This window comes from Coccomyxa subellipsoidea (genome assembly GCF_000258705.1).
Source record: "Coccomyxa subellipsoidea C-169, whole genome shotgun sequence".
NCBI lineage: Eukaryota > Viridiplantae > Chlorophyta > Trebouxiophyceae > Coccomyxaceae > Coccomyxa > Coccomyxa subellipsoidea.
The window spans coordinates 1,459,492-1,474,340 of record NW_005178041.1 but is presented as its reverse complement, the minus strand read 5'-3'; the positions used below and the strand labels follow the sequence as shown (position 1 = coordinate 1,474,340).

The 14,849-nt window shown below is 55.5% G+C and overlaps 2 protein-coding genes across 2 annotated transcripts; one reads left to right on the top strand and one right to left on the bottom strand.

Moving 5' to 3' along the window:
- The first annotated feature begins 1,628 nt into the window (after positions 1–1,628).
- Positions 1,629–4,013, top strand: COCSUDRAFT_46116 (hypothetical protein). Its single transcript, XM_005650992.1, has 3 exons — positions 1,629–1,827; positions 2,376–2,689; positions 2,902–4,013. The coding sequence occupies exons 2-3, from the start codon at positions 2,384–2,386 to the stop codon at positions 2,992–2,994; spliced, it is 399 nt and encodes a 132-aa protein (XP_005651049.1). The 5' UTR covers positions 1,629–1,827; positions 2,376–2,383; the 3' UTR covers positions 2,995–4,013.
- COCSUDRAFT_64521 (hypothetical protein) lies at positions 3,981–13,989 on the bottom strand (the record flags this gene model as incomplete). The annotated part of the gene is made up of 20 exons (XM_005650991.1): positions 3,981–5,133; positions 5,335–5,430; positions 5,550–5,737; positions 6,164–6,305; positions 6,840–6,991; positions 7,301–7,508; positions 7,864–8,085; positions 8,333–8,801; positions 8,927–9,074; positions 9,268–9,470; positions 9,729–9,879; positions 10,230–10,401; positions 10,733–10,895; positions 11,108–11,363; positions 11,706–11,883; positions 12,134–12,289; positions 12,487–12,735; positions 12,893–13,096; positions 13,260–13,448; positions 13,723–13,989. The coding sequence occupies 20 exons, from the start codon at positions 13,987–13,989 to the stop codon at positions 4,903–4,905; spliced, it is 4,044 nt and encodes a 1,347-aa protein (XP_005651048.1). The 3' UTR covers positions 3,981–4,902.
- Between the last annotated feature and the right edge of the window lie 860 nt (positions 13,990–14,849).

The window sequence follows — 14,849 nt, the reverse complement described above, 5'->3', positions numbered from 1 at the left end:
GCCACGGTCTTGTTGGTGTCCAGCTGTGCTGTGCTGGCTCACGCTGACCAGGTTTCCCCCGTCCTTTTGCAGCCCGCTCATGTTCAACACGGAGTGAGAGGCTTCATTCCAAGGCTCTCGTCTTGAAGTCTGCTGCACTCAAAGCCATGCAGCAAGGAGATGAAGATGGTGCCCGGAAGTTGTTGGAGGTGCGCAGTCAGAAGTCGCCTGTGCTTGCCCTGCTGCTCGGAGCAACCATGGAGCTAATGATTGGGGCGACTTGATATTGCAGCTGAAGGCAAGGGTGCAGGAGGGGGCTGCCTCGAGCAACAGGCGCGCAGCAGCAAATATGGCGCTGGCAGCCAAGCTGGAGGAAGCCATGACGTGCATCCAGCGATGACAGCTTTGCGGCATTGATGGCCTCAGCTGGAGCATGAGTCTTGAGAAATATCTTGACGAGCATTGGGTGCCCCCTAAAGGTAAGCCCGTTGAGCAACCCGTCCCAGCCTATTTTCAGACATGTGCAGGCCACTGAGCAGACCACCTGCCTATCAATTGCATCGTTCATTTTGATAGCTTGTGAGGTGCATCCTGCCTCTGCTTTCCATCTCTGCGATGACTTATAGTAACTTTGATTACATTGCTTTCTCCAGATCTTCACAGTGATTGGCACCTCTGGTGCAGGGGTTCTGCGACAGAGAAAGCTGCCTTCGCCATTGAACTGCTGTAAAGCGCATACTGCGCTGAATAAGCTGGTTGTTCAACAAGTTGGGTGTAAAAAACCCCCTGCAAAGAGGAAGGATCAATTGCTCTTGTGTGATGAACCTGTTGATCACCAGCCGATTGTCCACCAAAAGACCTTTTCATCAATCCAAGGCAACAGCCAGTTGATAAGCTTGTGAAGAGTCCCAGTGTGTGACTGCCAGCTGGTGACTGCACTGGTGATTGCCAGTGCCACTCAGTGAGTGGTGCCAGAATAATGGAGAATGTGTACTTTTTTGTGCTTACCTTGGGCTAGATGCTCGATACAATGCATATCTTGCATCATGTGAACACACAGTGTTCTGTTGCGGCAACAATCATTGCAATGTGCCATATCCTGCCGGCAGCCTGAGTGGCGGGCCACACCGTGAGGGTGGAAAGATCTAGATTCAATTAAGTTGTCCTGCCCAATAGATATCGCTGATCATGATCAGATCACTCATGAGGCCCTAGCTGATTACTGGTTCCTGGTCCAGCTGATAATATGCAAATGCAGCTGCAGAATTGCAGATGGGGTCTAGACTCCGAGTAGAGTCTACTACATCCGGTAGTGCCACAGACTCTGGCGGTCGGACCGGTGACCGGATCCTTGATTGAAATACTGCGAACATGTGCACCTGTACAGGCAGTCTGCATGCAGAGATCCGGAACCATGCATGCAGGCATATGCCCATCTCTGGTGAAAGCATCTGTCAGTCAGTGCTGGCCATACACTACACCAGCTTGCACGGGAAGGTGCTCTAGCAGCCAGATGATGACAAGTCCTCCTTTCTAGGCTCATTCTTGCCAAACCGTCCTTGTGGAGGGAACGCCAGTGTGCGAATCACGTGTTGCCGTAGTCATTAGCTGACACGGAGTGTGATTTCGGACGATTGCGGAATCTGCGGCTTAACATTCCTCCTGTCCTCGATCTCCTCCGCCAACTTCTTCCGCTTATCTCTGCTCCTTCTCGCGCCACAGCTTCGCCTCTTGCACCGCCGAGTCGTTACCTCGGACCTCTCAAAGTTTGACCCCTTCCACGCAGCTGACACAGCGCGCACAGCTTCAGGTCGTCCGCAACCGTCTTGCCAGCTTGTAACACGAAAGGTGTGCACTGCGAGCAGCGCTCTGAGGTCCTCAGTGTCACATATTCTCGTTTGTGCAAGACCTCCCTTGTCGTCTGACGTGGGCTTGGGCCTTGCGAAGCTGCCTATCGGGCTTGATCGGCCAGCCTTTAGGAAAACTTCAACTATGAGCAGTTATGTTGCCCTCGTACGATGCTAGACAGGCATTTGCAAGACGGCGCGGCGGTGCGTAGAGTGCCGCGCTTTGCCCAGCTGCAGTGCCTGAAGCTTGTAGTTTGGGTCCCCACCTTTTTTGGCCTGCTTTAGGTTGGAGTGCAGCGTCCAATGCGTCCTGTGGTTGTCGAGGTCGGTGTTGGGGCCTTGTTATGTGTTGACTCGGCCCGCAACCTCCACCACTCACACCTACACGTGTTGGGTTGTATGATATTTTTGACCTAGCAAAGGAGGATAAGGCACCTGCTCTGAAAATAATTAGGCTTGTATACAACGGAGTAGGTGAGAACTGTATCTGCAAGCCACATAGCAGTCACAGCTCTTTGGTGGCTGACTGTCCTCTCTCTGTGTTGCCAGCAGGCACAATGATGCAAGCAACCATCTGCCAGGCAATGCCCGTGTCCCGCCCAGCCAGCAAGGTGGCACCTGCACCGTCAGGGCCCCTGATGCGTCCCCATGGCTTCAGCCAGGCGCGCCGCACAGTGCCCTTCGCATTCAACCCGGCCCTGGACAGCTTTGGCGACGGCATGGGTGTGCCTATGGCCTCCTTCGTGCGGCCAGACTGCCCTCCTGACGCAGAGGACGTCAGCGCGGCCCCCCAGAAGAAGGAGAAGCGTGCCAAGGCAGCTCCCCAGGGTGGCCGCCCACAGTTCCGCAGCGCACTGGAGCAGGTAGCCGTCACATCTGCTTGCCAGTCTTGAAAAGCCGTGCACACTTTGTCTTCTTACAGCTGACTGTACTGTTCAGTTCTGTGCGACTACTGGTGCTCTGCTTGCGCTTTGTCTTTTCATGGCAGGTGGTGGGCTTGATCGAATTTATGTCTTGACAGGGAAGTGATTGCATGTCTGACAGGGCTTGATTTTTTTTGTCATTGTGCGCACAGGTGAGCTACATGACCAACAGCAAGCTGTGGTCAGAGGAGGATATTGAGCAGGCAGGCCAGAAGTTCCACCCGCTGCGCTTCCTGGGCCTCTGAATGGGCAAGAGGAGGATCGCGGGAGGGGGCTGCAGGGCCAGGCAATTTTGTATCCCGCCACAGGCCGGCTCCACCAATTTTGTATACTACCAGAATTCCTTATCAGTCGAGCGGCCCTGCCCTGAGCAGAGCTGGCTTCTATGTGCAAGAGCTGAGTTTGTGATGCTGTGATGTGGTGGCCTGTGGTTCTGTTGTCTCATCAGCAGAGCTTGCATATCAGACATTTTGGCACACCTCGTTCCAGGAAACGTGTTTTTGCCGAGGTCAATTTTGCAACCGTGATTGCATGGATGTGTTTTGCCTCAGACTCAAGAACCCTGTGGTGAGCACTGGTGGAAGTTTGACAGCCAATCACTGCCATTGACTGGGCACAGCTAGGGTGCCTCTTTTTGGGAAGAGAAATGTTTTGACGGAGGGACAGGTGTTTTTTAGGCTTGGCCACCTGGAATTTTGCCGTGCAGGAGAGCGAGGTCCACCTGCTTGGGGTCTTCGCTCTGCCGTTGTGTTTTGAGTGCAAGATTTAGGTCAGGTGTTGCGGAACTCACCGTCAGGCATTGTGGAACTCACCGTCAGGCATTATTGGGCGTGCTGGAAGAACTGCTAAGCGCAGCCAGCATGCAGCTGTTGTGGTCATTATTGTGAACTCAAAATTGAAATGTGAGGCTGTAAATTAGGACCTTAGGCGCTTGGTGTAGGTGTTACTCAAATCTTATGTGTATCTTTGACAATTTAGCTCATCCGGTGGGCATTATGCTCTTGCAAAGTGCTCAGATCTTGATGGATTAGGTAAAACATATCGTTGTGTGTACAATTCTACTAGGCCTTCATGGTGTGACGTAGGTTCATTTTATCACGGTGAATCGTGTGTTAGTGCTACTTTAGGAGAAGATAATTTAGGAATTAAATAGGATGTGAACGCTGTTGTGTTAGTTGCAAAACACATGAGATCAGATGTTGCAACAATTGGACTTGCTTGAAATTTGTGAAGTTAGAATGAGTTGTAACATGGTGTCTTTCATATGCCATATCCGATCATGACAAGCTTAAGTCATGCTTCATGGTTGGTTGCCATATGTAGTGCATCTGAATGTTTCCGGGCGTTGCTGCACCACTCTCTTTACAAAGCACAGTGTCGACTTTTTATCAGAGATGCTACTACACAGACACCTGATCTGCAATCTGACGTACCCAGATCTAGAGTTCGTCACCCAAAAACGCAATGAATGACCAAACTGGAAATAATTTGAATGCGGTGGTTGAACTCCTTCATAAGGGCAGAAGTCTTGGATTATACACTTTCATGACCAGCAGGTAAACCTATGTAGATCCTCTATATAGCGATATTCGCATGTACCGTATGCTTAAAGGTGGAGATCCGAAAGTGACGGACTTGATCAACAGAGCTTAGACCTGAAGCCGCAGGTTGCTGGAAATATTCAGTTGCATACTCTCTCACGATCTGACTGCTTCCAATAACAATTGGTCCAAGTGCTTCTTCATGGGGTTCCTGAGCCTGGTCACTGTAAGTCACGCTGTGCTAAATTGGTGGGACGCAGACCAAAGGTTCTTTATTTCTGCTGAAGGCCTTGCACCGCTAACACTGCAGAGGCAGCCATGCACGGATCAGCAGATTCCACACCCTGGTGTGGCATGCCTGCGGGTCCGCAAGGTCATATCATCATTCGTTAATCTCTAAGCAAGAACGGCGGCGCCGCATCATCAGCAGGGCATGACAGGGCCTCAAGGCATCTCTGGGATATGCCCAGAGGACATTCTGTGGGGTCTCTGAGCCACTCCTGGAGGCTCATCAGCTGCCCAATATGTCTTTATGGAAGTCAGCATGAGGTGCAGCCCAGAACCCCCTCGTCCCCCTCAGATGTTGAAGCCCCGGTGCCGGGCCGTGAGTCATCAGTGGGGCCGCCTGAAGGAGAGGCGCGATAGCATGGAGGAGAGGCCGGCCTTGTTGGAGGCGTCGATGTCGCCGCCAAAGGCCGTGTGCGCGCCAGAGGCGTCCATGCTGGCCTCCGACGTTGTGCGGCTGTCGCCAGAGCCCGACACGCGCAGGGACCCCCGCCGCGCCGCCTTCTTCTCCTCCTTCTCTATGCGCTTCAGATTCTCCGCTGTGATGTCCAGCCGCGCCTGCATACGCGCACCACCTGTCACAGCTCTGCCATTTCCCAGAGCACCTGCTGCGCAGCCTACTCCAGACTCCAACTGCAAGTGCTGACCGGTGCCAGACACAGCGTAGCCTGTATCTGAAGTCCTCCAAACACTGACATGTGCGCAAACTCCAAAGGCCGGCAGCATTTCCGTTCTGTAGCGTGATCATGCAGCGCGCACCTTGAAGTCGCGGCGGAAGTTGTCGAAGCGCAGGCGCAGCGTGCGCAGCTCGGCCTCCGCGTCCATGCCAGGCGCCAGAGCGCGGCCCTCGCGCACCTGCATTCAATTCAGCAAGTCAATTTTAGGACCCTTTATCGTGCCATGAAGCGCACACACTGGTCGGACACTGAGGAGCTACCAGACGCGCAATATGCATCGCGTGGCCTTTTGCGCACCTCGGTGATGAAGCTGGCGTCGTCCATGAACAGTGCGCGCTTGCGTTCCAGCTCCTCCGCCAGCGGCCGCACGTATGTGGCTACAGCGGGGTTCCCTCCTCCGTTGGCCGCCGGCCCCGGTGCGCCGCTGCCGCCCTCCGCTGTGCCCGGCCGCGACGCCGGCAGCGCCCAGCCGTCGTCCCGCCTCCCTGCAAAGCATGCACTGCTTACTGAGCAAATTTTTACCGGCAACCTCCCCAAAAACACCCCGGGCCCCAAAGCAACGGAGCTCATCCCCTCGGGAATCCAACATCCTTGTCCCTGCTGCTCAATATTCTCGGGGGTCCACCCCTGCCTCCACACAAGCAGCTCCACCCTCTCCAGCCCCAAGGAACACCAACACCACAGGCCATTGCAAAATGGCAGCTAAGCAGGAACCCCAACCAGACAGGACTTTGGCACTCAGGCCCTGGATCGGAAAGGTGGTTCAGAAGGAGATGGTTTGTCGGTAGTGAGGTGAGCCTTGCAACCGAAAGAAGGTGATACCTCCAGATCCAACAGGACAAGCAATCCAGCAGGTTGAAAACAACATAATTTATCATTTAGAGACAAGCCAGGGGGTATAGAGCGCGCACCGGAGGCTCCGGCGGAGGGTGGGCGGTCGTGGGTGAGGCTGGAGCGCACGTCGGCCAGTGCAGCCTGCAGCAGAGCGTTGTCCGCCAGCAGCACGCGCATCTGCTCCTCCACCTCATCCGCGTACTCCTCCCACAGCGCCAGCTGCCACACGAACCACACCGTCATCATGCTTGCAGTCTTGATTGGGCCACAAATTCTGCATAATTCAATAAAAATAAAATAAAGGCTTCATTGGTCAAAGACCCAATCCATCGCTATCCTTCGTCCATTCCCCAGTGGCTTGCATGCGGCCAGCAGGGAACCAAGCACCGCGGCAGTTCAACATGTCATGAGTGGCAAGAGCTGCACCTCCGCTAAGCTCTGCCCTGCCTTCTGCTCACAACCAAAACAATCCACTGACAAGCAGACAGGCCCGGGAATTGGGTTGCATCTCCTACATAGTCGTCACTCGATAAACAGCATATTGGGTTGTAGGATGGCAAATATCTCGAATAATTACGTAGAGCTGACAATGATTACGTAAGGGAGGATTTGGAGTCCATTGGGTTGTCATTGCATTGGTGAAGAAAGTGCCATGACCGCACACAATGGAGAAATCTGAGACACGTGTTGCTGGACGTACCTAGATCCTAGATGCCTAGGAACTGGAAAACGTGTAATAATAACATCTCGCACCTGCTGGCAGGCGGAGGCGGAGAGGACCTGCGGCCGCGCGCCGGAGGCGGCTGCGTCCTCTTCCTCGGGCTCCTCTGCGATGGTCGTGCTGCGCATCGCCACCTTCTGCGGCGTCGGCACGCCCAGCTCTGGGGACTCGCCTGTGATCCACTCTGCATCTCAATTTGTCCGCTGATAGTCTGCCATGCAGTATGGCCAAATGCCACGAGTCGCCTGCCGTTCTTGCCGCAACTACAACAGATTGATAGGAAAAATCTTTGCAAGTAGCAGTGCATAGGAGGTGGGACAGATCGATATTAAAGAGCTGGCAACAGAAGCCAGCATTGCAGAGGGTGCTGAAGACTACACCCTGCAGTCTTCAGTCCCCTTATGCATTGTACAAACTGGTAATTTATTTTTCATGAACATGTGACCTTCAACTCTCGCAAAAGGGAGGGTGGATATGAGAAAGGGTCACGCACCGTTGGTGTCCGGGGCACCCCGGACCTCCGGGAGGCCCTTGGCGCCGTTCTGCAGGCCCTGAGCCTCGCCGGATTCCAGGTAGGCGTTGATTTGGTGGCCGTGGCGCTGCCACAGGCGCAGGATGTCGCGCATGCTCTGCGGGTCCGTCTGAAACTCCGCCCTCACCGCCTCCAGCTTGGCGCCGTGCGCCTGCCAGCTCGTCAGCACCTGCGCGCACATGGTGAGGGCCGAGTCAGCCTCCCTGTCCACTTTTGTATTTCTGCTTTCCTTCCATGTTTCACATGTTCATACGTGACCCCCAGTCAGGCCCCAAACTTTGGACTCTGGAAAATGCCTGAAATACCTGCAGTCTTAACTCCCGTTGCATGCCTAATGTCTGCAAGACAAAATCAAACAAGCAGTGTTGCCCAGCAGAGCAGCCGGGGGGCATGCTGAAGAAGACTGTCACTAAGCATATTTTCTACACTCTTTTCCCTTTATCTGGACCTCTGTCAAAACCAAAGCCTGGATGTACAACTCTGGGGAGAGAGTGTGTCAGATGTCAGAGAGCGGGCACTCTCACCTTGCGCATGCCTTCCGCGTCCATGCCCAGGTCTCTGCGCAGGGCCTCGTAGTCGTCCAGGTCCTTCTTCTGGCGCCGATGCGCCTCGAGCGCCTCGCGGATGCCCTTGGCGTCCATTCCAAACTCCTCCTGCACCGCCACATACTCCTCCACGTCCGCCGCATGGTCGTGCCAGGCTGCCACAATTTCATATACGTCGTCCTGCTCCACTCCAAACTCGTCCTGTTGCACACGCGCAGCCCATTGTCAGCCCCACCAGCTCTGCAGACGATCAGCAACCCCTTGCTGGCTTAGATGGCATATACGCACGAACCCAGGGTCAAGACTGAATCACATGTTGGGCACAGCAGCATCAAGCCCACCATCACACCATCCTGAACTCCTACCCACCCAGACTTCCTTGCTGGTAAGTAATACAGTAGCCTCCAATCTTTCAAGACTCTTGAGGCATTTTTGGAGCAACAATTACATCATGGTACGAGAGATCACAGCAGGTTGTGCTACGAGCAGCAGGACGGATGCGCGCCTTGATGGCGGTGAAGCTGGCGCGCTCCTTGCGTTGGGCCTCCTCGGCGACGGCCTCCTCGGCGGCGCGTGCGGCCGCTTCGGCAGCCGCCACCTTGGCGAGCTCGGCCTCGCGGGCGGCGCGCTCGGACGCCCGAGCCGCGACGCGGCGGGCGACCTGCCAGCGGCGGAACGCGATCTGCAGCACCAGAACGGCGCGCAGCGTGCGCAGGTAGTCGACGCGCGCGCGGTGGCCGCGGTAGCGCGCCTGCAGCTGCGTGGCGGCTGCGTGGCGGCGCTTGAGCTCCGCAAAGTCGCGGCGCGCCACTCGGCCGCGCTCGGCCGCCTGTATTTGCACCGCCGCGCAGCGCTTGGCCACGAAATTGCGCCGTACCGGCAGCATGCGTCTGTAGCTCTGGATCATCAGCACCGCCCTGCACCGCATCAGATTGGACTGTCAGCGAACGGGACGGCTACGGTGCTCTATTAGGGTGCAATGGGCCAGGGAGAAAAACTGGGTGATGAGGCAAGGAAGAGAACAGGGCTCAAGAGGCGGGACCTGTTGATGCGGGTGGCTGCGTCCTCCAGCTGGCCCAGCACGCCGGCACGGAAAAAGAGCTTGGTGTGCCCGATCTGGTACTGCTCCGGCTTGACGCCAAATTGGGCCAGTAGCGCCTTGCACGTGTCCAGCACCGCCTCCCCCTTGCCTGTGACAACATTCCCAAACTCTGTCAGATCTCTAAACATCTCAATATGCAGGCAATCCGGGCCCACACAAAAGCTGAAAGAAGTTCTGCTGCGTGGCGGGAGCCTTCAGCTCCTCCAACAGGGCTGAGATGTAAAGCCCTTAAAACTTAGAAGATGGAACCGTTGTCAGAAGGTGCGGGGACAGGGGCGCACGAGGGGCCTTGTTGCCGAGCAGGACGGAGTAGCGGTGGGCGAACTGAGCGTGCGCATAGCGGGTGGGGTAGCCGGCGCGGGCGATGCGCGCGACCTCAGTGATGCCGCAGCAGCGCAGCTGGTGCAGCACCAGCGCTGCGTCGTAGTCCTCCTGCGCCTGCTCGTTGTTGGGCTTGATGCAGCGCACGAAATGCAGCTCCGTCCTGCACGCGACAACGTAAGGACACTCACCACTTTACCCGCCATCTCTGTCCTTCACGCCAACAAAGGCCGGGGGCCCCAGGGGACCCCAAAACGGCGCATCATAGTGGCATGACTGCAGTCTAGCCATGAGGTGTCATGCATGCAATGATCCTTTCGTCCCTTCAATCATCCCCGACTTTGGAGCTAACACCAGTCCTTCCAGCATTCCAGGGCGTCTGCACGGCTTGGCTTGGTTGAGAGAAGAGGGAGCAGCGCACAGGTCGAGGCGGGCAATGAGGTCGCGCAGCTGCTCGCGGAAGCGCGCGCCAACGGTGGTGGAGGAGGTGCGGTTGATCTGGTCGTGCGCCATGTCCTCTGCCAGCTGCGACACCAGCTGGTTGCCGCCGCCCTCCAACAAGATCACCAGGTCTGCTCCCCCGCCACACCCAAAAGTCAGCCCATCATGTGTGCCTCCTTGGCAGTCAATGTCATCATGCACAGCCCTTTATGCAGAACTAATCTTCAGGACACATCATGCACAGATATCCATGCAGAAGTGCTCGGCAGCACACAACCCAACACCACTTAGTATACTTGCAGGAGACAAAAAACAGCCCTCAATACAGAGATGCTCTACAGGAAAAATCATGCTCAGGACGCGAGCTCAATGCTTAGCATGCGAATGGCAGACTGCAGGGCAGGAGTTGCATGTTGCTGCTGACAGGTTCTCAGCATAAGTGTGTTGGTGCAGAGAAGGATGGAGGGCAGGAGGGCAGCACCTGGGCTGAGGCTGTCGCGGTTCTTGTCGAGGAACTTGTCGCAGGAGTAGAGCACGTCACCGGCGTAGTGGTGCACGATGAAGTCGAGGGAGGGGATGCGCGGGTCAAAGCCAAAGCAAGCGTGGTCCCTCAGCTGCTGCCGCAGCTTGTCGCCAAATGTGGAGTCCGTGGACTGCGCACACAAACCAGTCCCCCTTGATCAGAGTTCTAACTTTCGCATTGCTCTGCATACTTCAATAGGGTGCCATTACTAGAGGCCACCTGGTGACTGAGTCCAGAGGAAAAGCCATTTATTGAGTATCCGCCCTTTGCATCCCCTTGCCCTCTCATTACCAACTCGGACACCGGCTTCCACCTTGGTTCCTGCCGTAACTTGTCCCCCTGCCAGTGCGACATATCTGCAGAAGTGCAGCCGAGGTGAGCCTCGAGAGGACTCCACCTTGAGAGCACTTGCCAACAAGCCAAAAACCAGGGGAAGGGCAGGCGGCAGGAAATTGGCGGACCTTGGGGAAGAGGCACTCCTCGTCGAGGAGGGAGAGGATGCCGGTGCCGCGCGGTGGCCGCGCCTCCAGCAGGTCAACGCAGTCCTGGTTGTCCTCGAAGTCCACATGCGCCCAGTCGATTCCCTCGCTCTCATACGCCTCCTGCTCCACCTTGAAAAGGTGCCTGGCCCCAACACCACACCACAGCTGAATAAAACAGCCACCAATCCCTTTAAGGCCTGGTATGCAATTTGTCAAGGTTTGATGATGCCAGTAGCCGCCCCAGAATCACCTCTCATTTCTTAGCTTTTGAGTATTAAAAAGCATAGTTAAAATAGTGGATTCCAATGCAGATCAGACAAGGAGGATCTTCCATGGCTGGGAGGATTGCAGCACCTGTTGAACTGCTGCTGCAGGCGCTCGTTGGCGTAATTGATGCAGAGCTGCTCGAAGCTGTTCTCCATGAAGCACTCAAAGCCGTAGATGTCCAGGATGGACAGGCTGGTGCCGGACACCTTCTTGCCCACGGCCAGGAATGCGTTGACGCGCGTGACCAGCCACCGGAACAGCGCCGCGTACACCGCCTTGGCCAGCGCGTCGCGCGCATCCTCCGCCGCGTCCAGCCGCAGCCGCCGCTGGATCGTCTCCCCACCTGCCGCCACATGTTGCCGACGTCAGCCCACAATTTCCGTGCCCCCCGTTATTCACCACCCCTTGCAATTCTTCACATTCCCGGGAAGAGAGACTGGCGGCACTGACGCCGCTTTCAGAGCATTGCTTTGCTGTTGCACGTGCAAGGGGAGCGGGTGCTCTTGCCGGTAAGGAGCCCGGGAGCAATGCCTCTGCCCGTGCTAAACACATCCTGCTGATCAGTTGCGACTGCAGCTCTGTGATCTTTGAGGTCGTGGGCATGTAAATAGATCGATGCATGCCGCCACGACCACAGCTTCTTGTGCATGTGTAAAGGCCACTCGGGGGTCTACAGCCGTCTCACCGGCGCTGAGCGTGCGCTCGCACAGAGCGGTGGCGAGCTCGTCCTCGTCCACGCTCAGCAGCTCGGCCGCGTTAATCAGCGCCTCGTCGCGCCGCACCGTCACGCTGTCATCTCCGGCGCTGTCAAACTCGATGTTGCCCAGCCAAAGAATCGCGGAGAGCAGTATCCACACCAGGCCCTGTGCAGCCACCCTGCCTGCTCACTAAAGAGCACTTCTCTCCCCAAAGCACATCATCCAAGTATGAAAGGAATAGCTGCCAGACATGCTTAATCGGTAGGAAAGACTGCTTCAGCGCACAGCACACCCCTCCCCTCAAGATCCTCATCCAACTGAAAGGAGGGGCAGGGTGAGGCGGTAGGGAAGACCCAATGTTGAATCAACAGTGCAAGAAGAATGAGCTTGCCTGTGATTTCTTGTCGATGTTGACGGCGTCCATGGCATGCAGCACGAGCTGGAAGTCTGCAGCGTCATCCGTGCCAGCAATGGTGGTGCAGCCGGATCTGTTCAGGTACCGGAAGTGCTTCAGGGCGTCCGGTGGAATGCGCAGCTGCGCCGCCTGCTCACCCTTCATCGCCTTGCACAGCTGCAGACAGCACCAATACCACTTTCAGACATGCAGCCGAGACTGGACCCCTAGTGAGCTGGGGCCCACAAATATGACGAATTCTGTGTTGCTCGCTTGGTATAAGAAAAATAGGTACCTTGCTTGTCTCAAGTGAGATAAGTGGTAATGGTGTCTGACTGACCAGGTGAGATAAATGAGGGAAAATTAAAGATCACCTGGTAGAAGATGTGGTAGTTGCGCTCTCCCGGCAGCTGATGCACTACCCTGCTCTTCTCCAGGAGGTAGGTCTGGATGAGCGCGCCGCAGATGTGATGGCCCCTGTCAAAGTAGATCTCTATGAGCTTGCCAAAGCGACTACTGTTGTTGTTCCGCAGCGTCTTGGCATTGCCGAACGCCTCCAGCAGCGGGTTCGTGGCCAGCACTGCGTCCTCCACTCCTGTGCCTCCAGCGAGTCCAGCCAAGTACTGTGCACCAACACAAACACCCTTGGTCAGCCTGTATCCATGACAGCACATTGCCCAGAGGTACAACCAACACGGTACCATGAGCATGCCCCTGTCCTACGAAATCTTAATATACAAGCTGCATGGAGTGCATGTGAACAATGTTCAGGAAGCAGACCTGCATGGCTATCTTGGTGGTCTCTGTCTTGCCGGAGCCGCTCTCTCCGGTGATGACCAGGCTCTGGCTCAGCCCGCTGCGGCACATTGCCTTGTAGGCAGTGTCTGCTGTGAGAAATACGTGCGGCTCCGGCTGCTCGCTCCCATCCCGCGGCGTCCCTCTTGTCACATACCGCTCCACTATCTCTGCCGTATACAACGGCACCTGGCACCCAGGGAGCATTACACCATCAGCTCAAGCTCATTGTCACGCACCCGACATTTCCACGTATGCTGCAGTAAGTTAAGAAGCCAACAATCCTCATGTGGATGGCCTCTATATGGACGCATGCAAATTGGGCTTCATATAATAACAAAGGGCATTGTACCTGCTTGAAGGGATTGATAGCTATGAGGACTGGACCAGCATGGGTGTAGATCTCGTCCTCTGCATATCTCAGGTTGAGGCCGTGCAGGATGGAGGGCTCGTTCAGGTATGTCAGGCCGGTCAAGTCCGGCACGCCGTCCAAGATCACTGGATTGGCTGGTACCAGCACATCAGGCTTGCACGATATCACCTGGGCATCAAGATGCGTCAAGGCTCAGTCAAAGCCCCACTGTCTGTATTTGACATGCCCATGCAAGACTCTGGCAAACGCCTGTGCAAGCCATACCAACTCCACTGCGAATGCATAGGCAAGATCAGGGACATATGCACGTCATGATGCGCTGCTAGTCTACCATGCTTTGCTGTCCATCTCGATGCAGATGCTTTGAGCATGGCCCCATTGCGCGGAAATCCACTGCAGGATGGGCAGCTATTTCTGAGCTGCAAGCAGAACACGAGCCTACCTGCCCTGTGCCTTCTCCAGCCTCCGAGTCCAATGCCACCTTCCAGCTTTCCTCCTGGCGAGTGAGCAGGGTACCCAAAACCCAGCTGTCCGCACCAGCCTTGTACCACACTCGTGAACCCTTCTCAAGCCCTTCCAAGGTGTCTTGTTTCCAGGCCGCTGCACTCTTGGCGGTGCCCTGGCCAGACTTCTGGGTGCCATTTTTGCTGACCCATCCACCGCCTGGCTTCTTGCCAGGATCCTTCAGCTGCCGAGTCCGGCCAAACATGCTCATTTACCTGTTGAGCGAGCGAACATAACGAGGTGAGCGCACACGCTATATGTGAAAAGAGAAACGGGAGCAATACCCCTGGTAAAGAGGAAAATTCACACATGGAAACATCTGCTCTTGCTCAAGACTTCCAAGAGAGGTGTGCGAGCACAACACAAAATATTTTTTGCATGCCATTGAGACTTTCGAGGCACCCAATGGCAAATTTCGTGACCAACTGGCCAGATCTGCTCACAAAAAACTCATAAAACACGGTGAAGCGCGGGTATGGTTCTTCATGTCTACTAGGTCATTGGCCTACAGAAATATTTCTTGATATTGATAAGAGCTTGACCGTCACGTGACTTGGTCTCCGCCTCTATCACCTCTTTTGTCACGATACCAAAGTACAATTTACTAGAACCCTTCTCAACGGGTCTCCTCCAAATTTGCAATTCTTAGACAAATGGTTACATCTCGGTCACCTATTGTTAATGTCCTCTCATGCCAGGTCCACCCAACAGCGCTGCAAGCTGGGCACCCTCTGCCAAGCCTGTCCGTTTAGTGCACAATGCAAACCAGCAAGAGCGCCGTTGCCGCTGCTTTCAACTTCCTGGCCTGACGAAAGAAGCCGTCTTCTGGCCGAAACGTCTTGGACACGAAAACCCTTTCTCTCTCGTACGAGGAAACCAACCGTTCCTTCGTGCCGTCCTGCCTTCATTTGCGCGGGGGTGGCCTGTTCAGGACTCATGACTCATCTTGCCCTGAACCTGAATGCCGAGCGGCGGAGCCGTCGTTTTTGTTTTCTTCAGCAAGCTTTTTGCAATTTTGGAGTGCATTGCACTGCGCATGGGAGTGTCTAGTGATGCGAGGACGTT

Excerpts from the sequence above, each read along its gene's own strand:
- COCSUDRAFT_46116 (XM_005650992.1), top strand. The coding sequence starts at position 2,384 with ATGATGCAAGCAACCATCTGCCAGGCAATGCCCGTGTCCCGCCCAGCC. Across the intron at positions 2,690-2,901 it reads TCCGCAGCGCACTGGAGCAG|GTGAGCTACATGACCAACAG; the intron begins GTAGCCGTCACA and ends TTGTGCGCACAG.